General features: G+C 36.7%; 2 protein-coding genes across 14 annotated transcripts; both read right to left on the bottom strand.

Annotated features, from left to right (window-relative positions):
• Positions 1-100: 100 nt before the first annotated feature.
• On the bottom strand, positions 101-12,718 carry LOC137719577 (uncharacterized). Of its 13 annotated transcripts, none has more exons than XM_088693368.1 (14): positions 12,270-12,718; positions 12,066-12,157; positions 11,335-11,380; positions 11,121-11,167; positions 10,862-10,954; positions 9,033-9,272; positions 8,660-8,702; positions 8,486-8,552; positions 8,267-8,312; positions 8,091-8,189; positions 7,674-7,742; positions 7,399-7,570; positions 6,515-7,255; positions 101-417 (listed from the first exon to the last, which is right to left on the bottom strand). In XM_088693368.1, the coding sequence occupies exons 6-14, from the start codon at positions 9,240-9,242 to the stop codon at positions 299-301; spliced, it is 1,566 nt and encodes a 521-aa protein (XP_088549494.1). In that variant the 5' UTR covers positions 9,243-9,272; positions 10,862-10,954; positions 11,121-11,167; positions 11,335-11,380; positions 12,066-12,157; positions 12,270-12,718; the 3' UTR covers positions 101-298. The 13 variants fall into 13 exon arrangements, with proteins under 13 accessions (XP_088549494.1, XP_088549499.1, XP_088549478.1 ...); XM_088693373.1 differs by having other exon boundaries at positions 10,877-10,954; XM_088693352.1 differs by lacking the exon at positions 101-417 and having other exon boundaries at positions 6,198-7,255; positions 11,121-11,208.
• Positions 12,719-13,515: 797 nt separating this feature from the next.
• On the bottom strand, positions 13,516-18,041 carry LOC137719578 (cytochrome P450 714A1). Its single transcript, XM_068458618.2, has 5 exons — positions 17,652-18,041; positions 15,378-15,604; positions 15,031-15,275; positions 14,550-14,901; positions 13,516-14,335 (listed from the first exon to the last, which is right to left on the bottom strand). The coding sequence occupies exons 1-5, from the start codon at positions 17,947-17,949 to the stop codon at positions 13,907-13,909; spliced, it is 1,551 nt and encodes a 516-aa protein (XP_068314719.1). The 5' UTR covers positions 17,950-18,041; the 3' UTR covers positions 13,516-13,906.
• Between the last annotated feature and the right edge of the window lie 369 nt (positions 18,042-18,410).

The following is an 18,410-nucleotide window of genomic DNA, read 5'->3' as shown; positions in this document are numbered from 1 at the left end:
TGTTAACCTTTTTAACTACAAGCCTTTGAACCAATGTGGATGATTATCAACGATGCTTCGATCTTAGTCAAGCTAATGTTATCAATCAAAAAGTTGGCAATTGAAAGCAACAAGCAGGAGATGGATTGTAATTGTCTAGGAAAAACCAAAACCAAAAGTTGAGTTCATCTCAGCATTTTCATAAAAACAACAAAGCATAACTTCAAACTCTTATGTTCTCACGAAATGGAAAAGGTACGATAAGATAGAACTGCGGGCACACTGACATGTTTAGTCACGCAACATATTCATCCAACCTTCATGGCCGAAAGTTCCACGGGTTCCAATCACATCCCTCAGAGCTTGCAGGAAGAGCTCCAGCATTTGATCCCCCTGAGTGCTGAAAGTCACAAGGAAACATGTTTGTTTCCGCGGCACCTAGCGTAGACTCGAGAGATTTCCCAACTGATGAGGAATCATTCCAGCGAATCCTGCTTTTGAGAGGTTAAGATATCTTAAACTTCTAAGAGAACCAAAGAACTTTGGAACCTGTGCTTCTTGAAAATCATTGTTGCTTAAGTCCAAGTAGTTGAGATGCTTTAAATTGAGCAAAGAATGACTTACCTTGCCACCCAAGGAAGAGTTGAAATTCAATGAAGGGTTGGAATTACCCAGATGAAGCTTGTGGATGTGACCAGTTAAGTCATCGCAGATAACTCCGGTCCAAGTACAACAGTTGGAATCTTCTTCATCAACCCACGAAGAAAGCCGATTTGCAGGGTCCTTGAGATCTTGCTTGAACATCAAAAGGGCTTGCTTTTCGCTTTCTTTGCAAAGCGAAGTCCAGCCCAGATTTTCATTGCAGGAACCAAAACTAATTGAAATGGTTGCAATAGCTAGAGCCCTGATTAGAAGAAAAACAACTCTCATGGTTATGTCCATAAAGTTTTAGTTTATGAAGTAGGTGATGTGCGCGCCCGTATATATATATACATACACAATGGCAGACAGTCAGACTTGTTGAACCTTTGACAATGTTGAAAGGTTGAAAATTCATACAGAAATAATCAAAGCTTTGATTTTTCTTTTTCTTTTTTTGGACTTTCATCTTCCCCCGAAATTAATGGAAGGCAAAGTCACCAGCCTTCGTTTTCTTGAAAAGTGACGGATCAGCGTTCCATCGGAACACAGGAAATCTCGAAGTGGTGCTCTCTGACCAAATTGAGTGGTCGGTGGTGTCAAACAATCAGCCAATACTAGTATTAATAAAAAAGTTTACAAGTGGCAGCTCACTCGTGAATACAAGTTATATAGAACAATCACATGAGAAATGTAGTCGAAATACAAACTTTTATATTCAACGGGTAAAAACCAAGTCTTGCAATCTATAAAAGTAGCTCCATGTATTGAAAAACTACATCGTGAAGTTTAAATACAATGCTATTCAGGAATCCAGAAAGAAGAATGCTCCATGGCATGTTTACCAGCAAAGAACCAAGCACGCTCCAACAACCGAAGAAGAATCCTAGTCCCAAGCTCAGGTAGAACCACTTATCTTCAAGTAAACGGTATCCTCCTCCTCTGTCTTGCTCAACTGTTGGCGGCACCATCCTATCTGCACTGCAATTCTTGTCCAGTGGAGCTCCGCAAAGTTCCCTTGAGAGAAGTAGTGGTATTTGTGGAGGGATGGGTCGAAACAGAACCTTGGAAATCACAACCTTTGAGAGAAAGAGAGACAAGATTTGTAAGACTGAAAGCCCACCTAGGCATCAAAGAATTAAATCTGTTCTCGGAAAGATCAAGGATGGACAGCAAAGTAAAATTTATGGCAGGTAGAATAAGTGGAATGTGATCGAGTTGACAAATGACCATACGTAACACTACCAAAGAGGGGAGCATGTTTACTGGTCTCAACCAATTAGTGTTGTGCCTTGGCTGATTATCTTCACCAACATACAAACCCACAGTTGAATAGTTTAAAATACAAGAAATAAAGACACCGAGAAATTTACGAGGTTCGGCAAAAAACTGCCTACGTCCTCGGAGAGATATTGCTCTTCACTATGAGAAAAACAGTACAAGTTACACATGAGTTAAATCGACATAACCCAATCCCATATCCCTTGTACACCCACTCACAGAATTTTCCCAAGAGCCTCACTCTACCCCAAGAGTTCTTTCACAAGAGATCTTTCACTCTAGCTCTCTTGATTTCTCTCACCTGTGCCCATAGTAGAGCCAAATGCTCTCACCATCTCTTTGGATGCTCTCACAAAAGGAATGCTCAAAAACAAATGGTGCCCTTCCTTCTTTTTTCTCATCTCTCGCTGCACCCTTCATTCCCTTTAAAAACAACCAAATACAAAAAAATAATAAGGCTACTTGCTAGCCTTTTCCTTTTCTCCTCAAAACAAGGAAAGCAACAATGATTTTGTCCACCTTATTATTTTATTAGCCGAAAATGGATGTGAGTTGGCCACTTGGCCACATATTCCAACAATCTCCACCTTGGCCAAGTTCCAAAATCCATTGGCCTTACATACCAGCATGCACACTCTGAATCAACCTCGTTGGTCCTGTTCCGATTCAGTCACTGCCAATGCATGTGCAGCTGCTGCAAGCAAAAAAAACATTTAGCTTTAGACAGGATCTCGACACATCCTCGTCTCCTCCAGCAGGTTTTCCTCCTCTTCATTGTCTGCAACTTGGAAACTTGTCAGTGCACCCATTTCCAGCAACACCCGTCGAGCCAGACAAAATTCCCACACTTCCTCCTACCTCAGGACCTTCTCATCACCTGTGAATCCCATAGCTCCACCTGCTGCAAAACCCCTGCAACACTTGAGACTAAACATCACCAGGAGAAGTGTTGCTTCGAGTACCTAGAGGGCATACTCAAAGTCTTCCACCACAAACTTGCTAACCCGGCCTTGCACCCCGTAGCACTGTGGACCCTTGCCTTCGGAACCGGATCCGAACCTGCTGTCTCTCTCAGATTCTCTTTCCAATTTTCTTCCACGATTTCAACCTTGAATAGCTTAAGCAGTCTTGTGCCCACCATCATCCATGGTCTCTTGTGTGTATCATTCCACACCAAAGAAGCTTGCACCTGCTCCAAACTTACTGTTTCTTTCCTTGCAGTAAAGTTTCACAAGGTTCTCGTACAAATCTGAAAGTGAGGTAAGAAGAAAGAGGCCTTTGTCTTCTTCCTCAACATCAACTTTCGCAGTTGATCCAAGCATCCCTAAACACGGCTTCCATTTCTTCAGGCTTCCATTACTTTCCTTTACCAAGAGCAACCGCCTCTCCCTTTAAACTGCTCAACTGAAAATTCCATGGTGAACAACAAATCTGGACCTCCAACGAACCAAAGCCCCCAACGATGCTCTGATACCAATTGTTGTGCCTTGGCTGATTATCTTCACCAACATACAAACCCACAGTTGAATAGTTTAAAATACAAGAAATAAAGACACCGAGAAATTTACGAGGTTCGGCAAAAAACTGCCTACGTCCTCGGAGAGATATTGCTCTTCACTATGAGAAAAACAGTACAAGTTACACATGAGTTAAATCGACATAACCCAATCCCATATCCCTTGTACACCCACTCACAGAATTTTCCCAAGAGCCTCACTCTACCCCAAGAGTTCTTTCACAAGAGATCTTTCACTCTAACTCTCTTGATTTCTCTCACCCGTGCCCATGGTAGAGCCAAATGCTCTCACCATCTCTTTGGATGCTCTCACAAAAGGAATGCTCAAAAACAAATGGTGCCCTTCCTTCTTTTTTCTCATCTCTCGCTGCACCCTTCATTCCCTTTAAAAACAACCAAATACAAAAAAATAATAAGGCTACTTGCTAGTCTTTTCCTTTTCTCCTCAAAACAAGGAAAGCAACAATGATTTTGTCCACCTTATTATTTTATTAGCCGAAAATGGATGTGAGTTGGCCACTTGGCCACATATTCCAACAATTAGATGCTTTGCTAAGATTAACAAAACTCATATCTAGGTGTTTCAAGTGGGGATGACCAGAAATCCATTCGAGATTCTCAGCCTTCAGTGTGTCATCACGGAGGCCAAGATATCGTAGATTTGTGAGGTTTCCCAGTTGAGGAGGAATTCATCCTTGGAAACCAGCTTCTGAGATGTTAAGATATCTTAAGGTTTTAAGAGAACCAAAGAAGCTAGCACTCTGAAATCCTTGAAACTTGTTGTAACTCGAGTCCAAGTACTTAAGATGCTTCAAATGGAGCAAGGAAGGATTTACCTTGCCACCCAACTAAGTATTACTGTAGTAGTTATCTCCAAAAGACTCATGGATGTCCTGATGGGAATTGGGATTAGTGAGGCGGATCTCGCGAACATGAACAGTTAAGTGATCACAGACAACTCCAGTCCAATTGCAGCAGTGTCCATCACTAGTCCATGACGAGAGCCGATTTGAAGGATCCTTAAGATCATTCTTGAACATCAGAAGCGCTCGCTTCTGACCTTCTTTGCAAGGCACACCCGGACTTCCACTGCGTAAACCGACACTGAAAAATGGAATAATGGTTGCAATAGTTAGAAACCTGATCATCAAAGGTAAACCAGCTCTCATGGGGCTCTCCATAAAGTTGAGTTATATGAATCAAGTATGAGCAATGAGGGTACACACACACACACACACACATATTTCTAGATAAACAATTTCCACAATAAATTTCTTAAAAGAAGTTATATAATCTTTATTAACTAGATTTCATATCTTGAACGTCAAAGGTTGAAATATTTCAACCTTATTTCCTAGTTTCTATGATTTATTATTATTGACAAGATATTTAGTTTATGCGCATAAATTAAAAATCTAGTCAATAATAATAAATCATAGAAACTAGGAAATAAGGTTGAAATATTTCAAGATTTGAAATTTCAACGTTTCACGTTCAAGCATGAACAGTGAACTAGACTATCAATATCCAATTGTGAGATTAAAAATATTGTCTAAGGTGTAGAAAGTATTGAAAATATGTGTTAAAGAATAGTGTTTATACATATGTTACATTGCAAACAAAATATACATATTGTCAGAAAGAAAGTATGTGTTTACAAAACTTGTGGTGAAAAATATGACAGAATCCTGGAACACTCAAATTATTGAATTAGTATACAAACTTATGTGTATTTATACAATACATACATGTGTGTGTTATATTTGGGGTCAATTCATGAATAAGACTAAATAGAGATGGTCTTTTTCACCCTGAGGCAGTAAGAAAACGTACGAGTATTTTGACTTTTACCACCAAAACAAAGCCCTGTCCTTATTCTTCACGAGTCAGTTCACCCCATTTCATAAAGGACGGAGCTAGAAATTCTTCTAGTGGCGGCAACCCAAAAAATAACTAGCAAAATTTTAGTATAGCATGGTTTACACTCATATCATAATGAGGATGATTTCAAATAATAACGTATCATAATTTTATCGTTACAAAATTGTGCTGTAGTAGTGAAAAGTGGTAATGTGAATAGAAAAATATTAACACATGAGAGGAGAGAGAGGAGTTTTTCTGTTTGAATGATGAAACAAAAGCACTTGTGAATTGTAATCATATAATATTTAATATGGAGTAGAAGCAGTTTTTAGGTAATGCTTGATATTAGATACATAAAAATAAAGAAATAAAAACATGATAAATAACTGGAAAATAATAAGGTTAGGTTGGAATATTTAGACCTTCAAACTTTGAATGGTTCAGTGATTGACCAGCACACAACCGGAGTCTGAAAGTGGAAGTGCATGCTTCCAGTCCAAGGTCGATCAAAATTCAAATTTTTTGTCATCGTAATTTCAAAGAACTAGTCTTTTATTATTTATACTAAATAAACATATTATGTATCACGATTTGACTTTGATCCCAAGATAGCTCTGTTTTCTTGTTCGAAAATTGCCCCTTTTTGCAGCCGGGGACATACTTGGTTTCATCAAATTTTCAAATGTCGTGCCTTCCTTCAGTTGTCCACAGGCCGGCTAAGGCGGCGAGCTTAGTAAATCCAACCCGTGTACAACTATATATATACAAGTGATAATGAGAGAGGAAATTTGAACTTACAACCTTCGAGACAGAAGCAAATGTTAACCTTTTTAACTACAAGCCTTTGAACCAATGTGGATGGTTATCAACGATGCTCCGATCTTAGTCAAGCTAATGTTATTAATAAAAAAGTTGGCAATTGAAAGCAACAAGCAGGAGATGGATTGTAATTGTCTAGGAAAAACCAAAACCAAAAGTTGAGTTCATCTCAGCATTTTCATAAAAACAACAAAGCATAACTTCAAACTCTTATGTTCTCACGAAATGGAAAAGGTACGATAAAATAGAACTGAGGGCACACTGACATGTTTAGTCATGCAACATATTCATCAAACCTTCATGGCCGAAAGTTCCACGGGTTCCAATCACATCCCTCAGAGCTTGCAGGAAGAGCTCCAGCATTTGATCCCCCTGAGTGCTGAAAGTCACAAGGAAACATGTTTGTTTCCGCGGCACCTAGCCCTTGTGAGCTTCCAGGAGGAGCTCCAGTGTTTGATCCCCCTCCACTCCGACCATGCCCAAACCATTGATCTATGTCTGACAAATTTATAGGCCTCATGCTGATTCCAGAGGCTGGTGTGCCCGAGCCTTGCCCTTGCTGCTGGAATGGTTTAAAGTCAGATATTTGTGGTCCAATCTCCGCTTGCCTCAACCCGTTCAGACCTTGGCTCGCCTGCTCGAAACTATTACTTCCATACGGTGTGCTTCCACTACCACCCATAGGTTGAAATTGATGCTGTCCACCTCCAAAACAATTTGAGTTCAGCCCATGTGTGGAGCCAAAGGCTGGGCTCCGACTTGAATTAGAAATAATTGGAGGGCAACGCCACCATATGGAAGAAGACAGTGACTGGCCATAAACCTTTTCACAGTCCCCCTTTAGATCTGAAGCAGGCAGATCAGCTATAAAAGGATTCCTACCCCTACCAACATCATTCCCAATGCTGTTGTTAAACAAGGCATTGATTGAGGGTGCAGTCCCAATAAACTGACCATTATGGTGCTCAATGTTTGTTTGAGCACCGGAGTATAGAGGTGGGGTGGAACTCCGAAGGATATTTGAAGGTTGAGTATTTATGATGCCATTCTGAAATAATGCCACATTAAGATCTAGATCACTAAACTGAAAGTTTGAAGTTGAACTACAAGGATTAAGAACTCCGGCTTTTTGTAACTTCTGCTCGGCAACCCCTTGCGCTGTTACAAGAAAATGCAGAATACTGAATTAAGTCTTTGATCAATATCTCATATGAAATAAGAGTAGTCAAGTACTTTATAATTACTGTAGCCAAAATGAAAATTTCAAAGTTGAACTTAGGGCATGCGTAGTTTGTACTTACACTGACCCCTTAAAGGCATCCCATTAGTTGACCTATCAGCAGAACTGTTCATGATGTTCTTGCTCCTCTTACCAGCTCGAGATATTTTCGAGGAACATGCACTTTCAAAACTTTTATAATCTTTCTCTAGGGCTTCAAACAACTCCACCGCTAGATTTTTCATATCACAAGCCTGGACAACCATAAATTGAATATAGTTAAGGAGAAAATGGAGATTTCAAGAGCATAAAATGTTGGTCAACCTTGACGATAACAACAGTGCTCACTGGACTGACCTTTCGATTAAAAATGGAAGAGGGAGCGTTGTATGACATTGCATTACTGAATACCAGAAACACATCATGCTGTACATCAACCAAATGAACATCAAAACTAAAGCACCAGATTTGTGTATCAGTATTAACAAATAATTCACTATTAAGGTTACAATCACAAATGTGATGGAACACAGTTTGTTTTAATCCTACCACCATAAAGTAGAACAAAAACTAAATTTGATAAGGAAACTTATGAACCAAACCCAGCCGACCTGTTTACGCCGAAACAAATGTGTACACACATGCTGACTCAAATTTTTCAGCAAATACAGAAAGGGAGAGCAGATTAAATACAGAAACTCAAAAACCAGTTCTCTCTTCCGAGCCTTACTGAAAGGAAAAACAAGTAGAGAACTAAGGAGTATAGAATCACACCTGAAATTCTTCCAGTGTTCTGTAGGTTCCTCCACTGAGTTTTTCTGAAATCGTGCCGAAATCCATTGGCTCTTTAATGATATCATTGTACCCCTTAACCTTTCACATCAAGAACCATATATTAGCAACTACACAAGTATGTACACTTGGAAAGACCATAAATAAAGAAGGCAAACCTCTTGTGGGTTTACTGGTTTTGCAAACATATTGTACAAGTCTTTCCTGTAGTTAAAGTTGAAGCAAGATAAAGGCATTAACTTTCTTGATGAGGAATTCACTGAAGAAGGGGCTAATCACTTATACGAGCAAAAGAAAAAAAAATTCACATCATAAATATTATAGCATGGCTAACTATAAATACTCATTAAGAAAAGATGTCATAACCCAGTGTTTACTTTTGCAGAACACTAAGAAGCAGTTCAAGCTTCCCTGATTCTGGTAGAGGCGTCTCCGATGGCACAGCTATTTGATTAAATACAAGAAAAATGAATTAGTGAGTCTTTTCCATCATAGCATATATATATATATCAAGTTGCAATTTAAATCTTAAAAGAAGAAGAAGTACGTACCACCACCGGCATTTGTACTATTGTTGTTGCTCGAATTACCAAACTACAATTTATGAACAAAAGAAAAAAGAATAAAAAACAATGACACCTGTGCAAAATCCACAATAAATAAACTTGTCCTTCCATTCAAAATAAAATAACGTAAATAAATACAAGTATTTAGAAAATAATGCAGAGTGCCTATCAGATTTTATTACTAAGAAATTATGCTTGATTAAAAAAACTCAAAACAATAAATTAATCGTCATATAGTCTGATATATTTATTTTATATCAGGTATGCATACATAAATACATATTACGTTAACACACTTCAACATTTCCACCTCTTGTTCAATAACTGTTCCAGTTTTCATAGCATTACTAAGACACACCTCTGTTATCAATGGATGCTCATTTCTACTTGCAGCCAGATCTTGGACAGGTCTACTCTTAACCCTTTTTCTTCTCCGTTTCTGGCAGGAATCATCTTCTTCAGAAGACACATCCTCTTCTGCATAACATATTACTGTGCCCTTACTTTCCGCCCTTGATTCAAGTTCCACCAATCTCGCACTTCTTCTTCTTTCCCCATTCGACATCATTGCTACTGCTATTTGTTATTTTCCAGTCTCCTGATCCATAAATCAAGTGATAAATATTAGGGATGAAGCATGGTAATTTCAAGAAGACTATTAGATATTCATGTTATATATTCAATTTTGGAAAAGTATAAGTATCAGAAAAATTGAAGGCACTGAAATTCCTTGTGATTCCACAAAAAGTTTAGTTTTAGTAGAAGGGTAAGGGTTACATCGGATATATTTGTTCCTAAACTAATTTGTGGGGAGGTTCTCAGACTTCACAAAACCAAGTTGATAGGTGCTCTTCTTACTACAAAACTCACTTAAGAGCATAGTTAGAAAACTCACTGAACTTTCATATTCTCTCACATCCTCTTAGATAGGAAACCATCATTTCTTTCAGGCTTTTTTTAGATTGGACCCCCTTTTCATCTCATTTAAAAAACTGATTTGCATTATAAAAGAAAAATCGGAAAAAATTGAATGAACTGATCCCACCTGATCTTAGATTTAGTGATGGAACACAAATTCAGGTATTACTCAACTGAAACATTGCAAGTTTTACAATAAATGCAAACCAAAAAAAGCAAATCCACAATCGTCTTTTATTCTGAAGAATGAAATATGAGTAATTATGTTAACTTTCATAAGCTAAATTTCTTATTCACAGTGAAAAATGAGTAATTATGTTAACTTTCTTAAGCTAAATTTCTTATTCGCAGTTCAATCTCCTAAAAGGACACTTCAGGGAATTTTCTAGTCCAATTCTAGTAGAATACGTATTCCAAAAGAACAACAGGCAGCCTGTTTCTGCATCAATGAGTACTACCACCACCATATTTTGGCATTTTCCACAAAAGAAGACGCATGAAAAAAAAAAAATACATACTGAATGACAGGCTACATAATGAACAAAGCAAATGTGCTTTTTCCTTATTTATTTGTTTCTTCATTATATTGCTAATTTGATGGCCCTGTTTTTTCTATGAGGAAATTTTCTGTCTTTTGCACCTAGAAATCCCTCAACCTGCATTCTGGACTTGGATTCGAATTAGGGACATGGCAGAACCCTATGATCCTTTGACATTCTAATTTATAACCAAACTAGAGTATACAAAGTTTTCTTTTCCTCCATCCATTTGACTTCTCCCCCTTGGGTATGAACTGTTTAACAATCTGATAAGCAATCAGGTGTCGGAAGTTGGAACTAAGCTCAGATGCCAAAAATAATATGACTCTGGGTTTAGCTTTATATCAAGCTAGTGTGCTTGAAGATCTGATGCCAAAGCAACTGGTTCCAAGCCTACTCCAAATCTATCATTTTTTGTACCAGCCGCAACAATTTTTACATCAATGAAGTTCCAGGACTACTCCAAATCCATCAATTCTTACCAATCACAACATTTTCGGCATCAGAGCTTCTCTAAGAGGCAAAATCTTAACACATCAATATCATAAATTGATGACAACCACAACATAAATGATAGGATTGAATCCAATTAAGCCCAAAACACCACTTGATACAAAAACAGTTAAAGAATCAACAAGGTACAAAGCCCTTTGGGAAGGGCTAAAAAAAAAAAAATTCACTCTTATATTTATGATTATCAGAAATACTCTTCCTTTCTAGCAGGACTCACCTACCGGCAGATTACCTTGATTATTGTAAATCTGATATCCGTGCAACTGATCTACTCAAAACAATTCACCTAAACCTTCAATCCCTTTATATCCTGATCATGGCAGCAAAAATGATTAGTGAAAATACAAAAACATAGAAAGATTATCAAAGAGCAATCAGGATCTGCAATTGTTCTTCGTAGACTCTCCTACGGCCATCAAAACACAACTGAAGACAAAATGCAAGACTTTCATTCAAAAAAGAAAAGCGATAGTTACCAATTGCTCCTCTTCAAGAAACCGACCAGAGAAAGAATTTACAAGACCTGCACCGCGATAACGTCAATCCTCATTGCTCAAACAAACCCTAAGAAGGCCATTTTATAAAGTGCCTCAATAAATACCACCCCCATTTAAGGTAAGCTAGGTGGATTTTATTGGATATGAACGAATAATGACTAGCACGGGACACCCGGTGCATGAAGCACTTTACCTGACAAATGCGTTCTGCTGAACAAGCGCAGTGGCATTTGTCACATCTGGCAAAACACTGATAGTGAGAATAATGCATGGTTCAAAAACAAAACTTAGCAGTTAAACTCAGATGTACTCCTCTAAACTGCGGTGATAAAAGCGATTAAAATGAACAAGAGCTTTATTTTTTTCAAAAGTCATGTAAATGAAAATAAAATGAGGAGTTACAAATTATTACTTTGTTTCATTTCCATGTGTGATTTTGAATTCATTCCTCAGAAGCCTTTACAAACCAAATCTTCACTATTATGGCAATTTCTAAGTAACTCTCTTGATGAATGAACAAAAAAGAAAAACATATATCTAGCTTAGATATGATTTCTGAAAAATGCATCATCCGTTATAGAACTTTTGAACTAAATCAGTAAATGAAGCACCTGATAATGCCTACAAACTCCTTGTGTGTTTCCCAAATATACTTCATTCGTTAAAGACTAGAGCTAATACACTATTGGACTTTTAGAAGCTCTTGATTAAACCACATTAGTTTCTACATCTATTTATTGATCAATGCCTTGAGCTCAATGCTTTCGAACACGAATCAATTATGTGATAAGGCTTGTTCATATGGTACATACTACAACGAAAAAAGTAAGTAACCATTCATGAAGCTAAAAATCAAGTCAATTATGTTAAATTTTTGTTAAAAACGGCACTTAAATAAACAGGAAAATGCAGAGGCGGGCATACCAGTATCCATCTCGGCAAGCATTGGAAACCGACTTATGGTGGTTTGAACCAATCCCAAGTACTAAAGAAGATTCTTGCAATATCTACTCTCACTGCAAAATCAATTCAATAATTGCATAAACTGCCTATGCTGAAAATTAACAAAACCCTAAGAGAGAAAGACAGAGTAGAATAAAAATTATGGGTTTTCTTACAAATACTCACTCTCAAATTTGTAAGCAATGATGAAAGCCCCAGAATTGTTGGACCCAGATGAATGATCAGGTGTTCTTGCACACTCTGAGAGTCTGAAGATTTTCCAAGCAGCTGGAGCACTCAAAGTTGTGATCTTTTGGGGTAATTTCAGTGGTTCTTCATATGAAGGGAGGATTGAGAGCCCAAAAGTCCATAACTTTGATGGGTTGCACTGACCTCCTTCTTCTGGGTCGGAATCTGACACCATTATCGCCATTGAAGTAAAAGAAGGCGGTGCTGAATCGATGCTGCTTCTTTGGTCTCTGTGAATTTCAGGAAACACGGTGGAGGAGGAGGAGTTCGATACGCTTGTATGGAATTGCAATTTGCAAAGCGTCTAAAAAATCTCGTGATGGTTTCAATGCAAGTTACAAAATTGCAACAGAAACAACATAGGCGCCAATTCAATCATGTTTCTCATAAATTTGGTACGACACTACGACTTCTTCAAGTTTTCCTTTCCTACAATTTTTTTATTTTTCGTGAAATTACATTAATCACGCACATATTCTTACATTACATCAATTTTCTAGGGTTACACCAAGGAATTTTTGTCGACAATACAAAAAAGAAATTTTAAATTAGGGTTGGATTATTCACACATTCTTTTTTATATTTCACATACTTCTATCAATTTTTAATCATTAGATCGAATACATTAATGAGAATAAAAAAAAATTAATAAAGAATGTTATGAGACGTGAAAAAAGATGTGTAGATAGCATTACCAAAAATTGTTGTGCATTCTTTTATGTTGTATGTGATTCCATGATTTTATAAGAAGATTGTTATTAACTCCGTGACACCTTATCATGCACTTATTTTTCTCTTATTTGGTTTATTAGAGAGAAGTTCATGATGACTTTGTTTGAGTGCATTCCTCTTATCCGAATGTAATGTACATATTTCTTTTAGATCCATAGATCGGTCGATTATAATGACGATGTAAATTTGCGAATTTCATTCGAATGCATATTATCGGGCTATTGGAATGACGATGTAAATTCACTAAGTTATGTCTGAATTTGCTTTTTGTATTGTTTATTTGGTTATGAAACAATTACTATTGATTTCATGAGTAAATGTTGTTAACACCTTCAAGTGAGATGAAATGAAGAAATTTCAACTCCTAATAAATAACGAGTCAGTTTTTATTACAAGTAAATCAAAACTTGACATATGTATATAAATACTAGATAGTAATCGAGCAACGAAATTTTAAAAAGAACAATAAATTATATAAGAAAACGTTCATCTACATTCCACCATCCCACATTTTGCAAACATGACATATCTTATCTATATAATTCCGATCAACAAACACCTAGCTATCTGCTTGGGATTTGGATCCCATCCGGATCCAAATTGTGACCAAATTGTGAAGATCCTAGGGATTTTCACATCTTAGTTATTCATCGTACATTGTGTGGTCAGAAATTATTTGACCTTTTTATTTAAAATTAAACACAAATACTACTTGATGAAAACTGACCGCATGATGTATGATGAACGGCTAAGATGTGGAGATCCCTAAAATCCCTACAAAATCAATCCGGAGAAGATCCTCTTCCATCTGCTTGAATCATTTTGGCTTATTTTTCAATCTGTCAACAGATTTTCTGGAGAATAATATGTACACCATTTCCTGGCCCCACAATCATTTTGTAGGCAGGGGAATGCTTGTATTTTGGAGATAGAGAGAAAGAAAACTTGGAGATAACCAGTGAGAGCACAACCTTCAGTTCAACCATGGCTAAGTTTTTGCCCAAACATGTCCTAGGCCCCAACCCGAATGGGATATAAGCTTGGGGAAACTTGCATGCCTTTGAGACTCCATCAGTGAACCTCTCTGGTTTGAACTCATTTGCATCTGGTCCCCAAATTTCTGTGTCTCTGTGCAATGTTGGGATCAATGTCCATAAGCATACGCCTTTTGGAACGGTCATGTTTCCCACTTGAGTGTCTTCGAGTGCCTCTCTCGACACAAATGCGGCTGGCGGATATAGACGCATGACTTCTTGAATCACCATGGCCATCTGCATGGTCAAACAATCTAACATGTTATGTTTTCAGGTGGACTATTGTTTCAATGTGGAGACAATACGTAGTTGTATTGTCACACTGTCAATCTGGATCGTCAACTTAGTAAGACTTTGTTTGAATGTATAGTGACAACATAGTATGGTATCAAAACATTACTCAACATTGAACATAATTAAGTAACATAACGAGCAATGTAAACACCCGTACCGTTTTCAACTGAGGGAGGGAGTTTGCGTCCGGCAGGCCATCCGGGCAAGCTTGAACCAACTCCGTCCTGATTCGGGCTTGCCACTCGGGATGTAAAGCGAGAAGCATCAAACACCAAGAGGCAGCAACAGCTGTGGATTCATGGCCTGCAAAATATATGTTCTTGCAGTTGTCAACTATGAAGCGCTTGGATGAACATTTCCCTAGGGTTTGGTCATTGATGGCTCCCTCTAGTATTGTCTGCAACAAATCTTTTTGGTCACATGAGCCTTCTCTTTCTTCCACTGCCTCCCAGATCAAAGACTCAATCTCCCTCTCCAAACAGCCTATCTCGTTTGTCTTCTTCAATCCACTGCATTGTTCAACATTTATGAATTATTTTTTCGTGTAGTGACAATCTAATGTAATCTAAACTGCCAATTTGGCTACGCTCAGATCTGCAGTTTAGTGTACATTGTTAAATAATGGAAAGTTTACGTACCCCAAATTACTAAAGAGGAAGTTTTGCTTGGATATCACTTCTTGAAGACTTCTAAGTTTTTTGAAAATCTCTTTGCCCTTTACGTAAGAGCTTCCAAAACAAGCTCTTGATATAACATCTGCAGAGAAATCTCTCAAATCCTCATCCACCTGAATCTCCGCTCTCACACCGCCTTGTGCTTCAATGGAGTCCTCCCATTTTCTAAGCAATGTCTGTCCAGACTCCATCATCAGCCACACCATGCCCTGCCACATTATCTCAATGATAAGTCTTAGTTTACATATTAGTCATGGAATAAAACAATTTTTCATCTTTCGAAATTTTGATTCGAAACTGCGTTTAATTACCTTGACTTTGTCTGAGAAGAACTCGGGGGCAACAATCTTCCTTTGCTGTGACCAAACAATACCATTGGACCTCAAAATGCCATTGCCAAGCATGGGTGCAAGTCTCTTGCTTACATAAGAAGGCTTGCCTAAATCCAAATTCATACACTGGTTCATCTCCTTCACTATCTCTGGGTTGTTCACATACAAATGTTGCCTCATTCCTGTGGAATATGTGTACACTGGACCTGCAAGCATTTCATACTTCATGTCACTACTTTTCTTACCAACAGATAAAAGAGAGATTATAACTTGGAACATCTTTCAACGTTCGAAAGAGAAGCACAGTAAGATAAGAGCTTCTTTGAGAATATTTATGAAGGAAACAGTTTTGCTTTTAAGTGTTATTACTGAACACACTATTATTAGAGGCACATCGGAAAATTCATTAAAAATCTGAAATTTCTTCCCATCATTCCTGACAAAACATTTTTGAATTTTAACTTTTTCTAACCAAATCATGTTAGAGCGTTTATAGTTATGTTCAAGCGTTTTTAGTCATTTGAAAAAATAGTTATGAATTGATCATGAGCATATTAATACATGATTTGGAGGATATGCCCACTTACCAAAGGAATTGAAAAAGGTAATAAAGAACAGAAATGAAGCCAATTTTGATCATTCGAGTACTTCAGATATGGGCCTCTCATGGTACAACCATTTTAATCATTACTTAATACTCATAAACCTTCATCTAAATCTTCAAACTTTTATTAAGTAACTTTTATTTTTTGTTATATTATCAATCATGCCACATCAACAATTTTGGTTGATAATTTTGAGAATAAGTATTTTTATAATCTAATACTATATATTAGACGTGGCCCTCCCATGTTCCAATCATCCTAAATAAAACAGTAAAATTCTAGAATATTGCGTTAAAATTTTAAACAAAGTGGTCACTTAAAACTACGATATAAAGATATTTATCTATATTTGTAAGTGAGAGGTCTTAAACTGATTCTCACTAAAGAAAAATTCAACTAGATCATTATGGCTAGTCCATTGTGAGACTTAACTAACTCTCCCGCTCATTTGTGTAGATAATATCATATGCATTAAAAATATAAAAAAAATATTATTATTTTACTTAGTTTAAGAAGTTGACATCCCATATTTAATTGTATCTTAAAATAAAGAGAATATAATTTGAAAGTAACAAGATTTAATATTTCTCTATTTGTACACCTTGGATTTTATTCATTAGTTCTAGGGCCCGAGAAATTGACATGATGTTTATTTATTAGCAAAAGAAATGAAATTTGAACATAAATACAGAAGAATGAATACATTGTATAAACATTCGCTTAAGCATTTGCAGACTATGATATTTTCTTTTTACCTTCATTGTTAAGTGTGTGTTATTCACTTCAAATCCAGAAATTGACCATTGAAAAAGCTGTACTCATTCGGCATCGTGTACTTGTTATGTATTAACAAATCTCTCTATCGCTTCTTGTCGGAAAAAAAACGCACGATATTTTTATCTATTTTAACTTATATAAGATTAAAACATGAATTGAAAAGACACATTGTTCATACTAATTGGCTAAAGGGTAAATGTAAGGTAGATCAAAATTTGAATTAAATTTACAAATTAAATGATGTATCACCAATATTAAATAAGTATCAACAACCACATTATTTTTTTAAGGGAACTAAATAGTAGCTTCTGCCATGACAGTTCATCTTTTCGAAAACAGAGAATAATCACAGACAACAATATATTCATAAAATTTGATTTAAAATTTTGATTTCTCTAATATTTCTAGAAAAAACATATCCACAACTCTAACATGGTTTAGCTTTGACATGCACTAGTCAAACATGACAGGTGTGTATGGAATCCAAGCATCTTAAAAATGGTTTGCATAGGCCAGATTCCGCCAAATCCCGTTTGATTGAGCGGGACCCTTGACTCCCCTCTCCAATGTCCAAAATATTCGACATATCCCAGCAAAAATCAAATTCTTATGAACTCTATTTTCTTCTAGCTTTATTATATCCATTCATTTGTTTGGATTTATTTCCCTAATAATTAAATTATCTGTTTTCATGTTTAATAAAAAATAAATTTACAGAAATATGTAGGAGTCATAGCCTTTGTGTTACGTAAAAAAATTCATATATATAACATATATAGCAGGCCACAGATAAATGCTTAAAGAACAAACATTGGATCGGATGGGATTTGATGGGACTAATTATAACAAGCAGAGAAGGATTAATGAATACCGTATTGTTTTCTCCAGTGTTCGAAGTATGGGAAGAGAGTGGAGGTGTAGTCATGGGCTACAAACTCAGCAGCCAGCAGGTTTGGAGGCTTCAACTCTTGCAGTTGTTGGATTTTCTGCATCTCGGGAAGATTCCCATACAGAAAAGAAGGTGCAGGGCCTTTGATGCCTTGCAGTCGGAGCTTCCTTCTGACCCTCTCGGATTTTAGCCAGACAGTGCTGTAGAGGTGGAGGAAGAAGCCAACCAGTCCCACGACAGCCATGGAAGAAATTATTCTCAACAGAAGAGACACCTCCATCTCTCTCTCTCTCTCTCTCAGTTTCAGTTGTAGCTAGCTAGAGTGATGATATATATAGGCTATGAACCAGCAGAAATGTTCTTATCAAACGTTTGTCATTTTGAATTATTGAAGTAAATATACTTATATTTATTTTGAATATTATAAAATATGCTAATTGTCTAACAAAAAATTATTACCACAGTTGCTTAGCTCCATACAAGTAAAGATGTATTTATTTCTTTCTTAATTGTAAATCACATTATAAATATTTTATTGAAGCAAAAAAAAAAAAAAAAAAAAAAAAAACATGGCAATTCTAGTTTGTGTGCAATGAAGAACGACTTATATATTCGACAAAAAAAGAAGAAAGAACGACTTATATATATAAAGAGTTTAATATTTTTCTATATAGAACTGAAGCATTTACCAATTTTGTTTAGGAGACAGACTCGTAACACTATTTTTTTATACATGTTTTT

This window comes from Pyrus communis, chromosome 1 (genome assembly GCF_041283825.1).
Source record: "Pyrus communis isolate YQ-2024b chromosome 1, ASM4128382v1, whole genome shotgun sequence".
NCBI classification, from domain to species: Eukaryota; Viridiplantae; Streptophyta; class Magnoliopsida; order Rosales; family Rosaceae; genus Pyrus; species Pyrus communis.
Note: the sequence above shows the minus strand (reverse complement) of the source record. Positions and strands in the feature narration are given on the sequence as shown.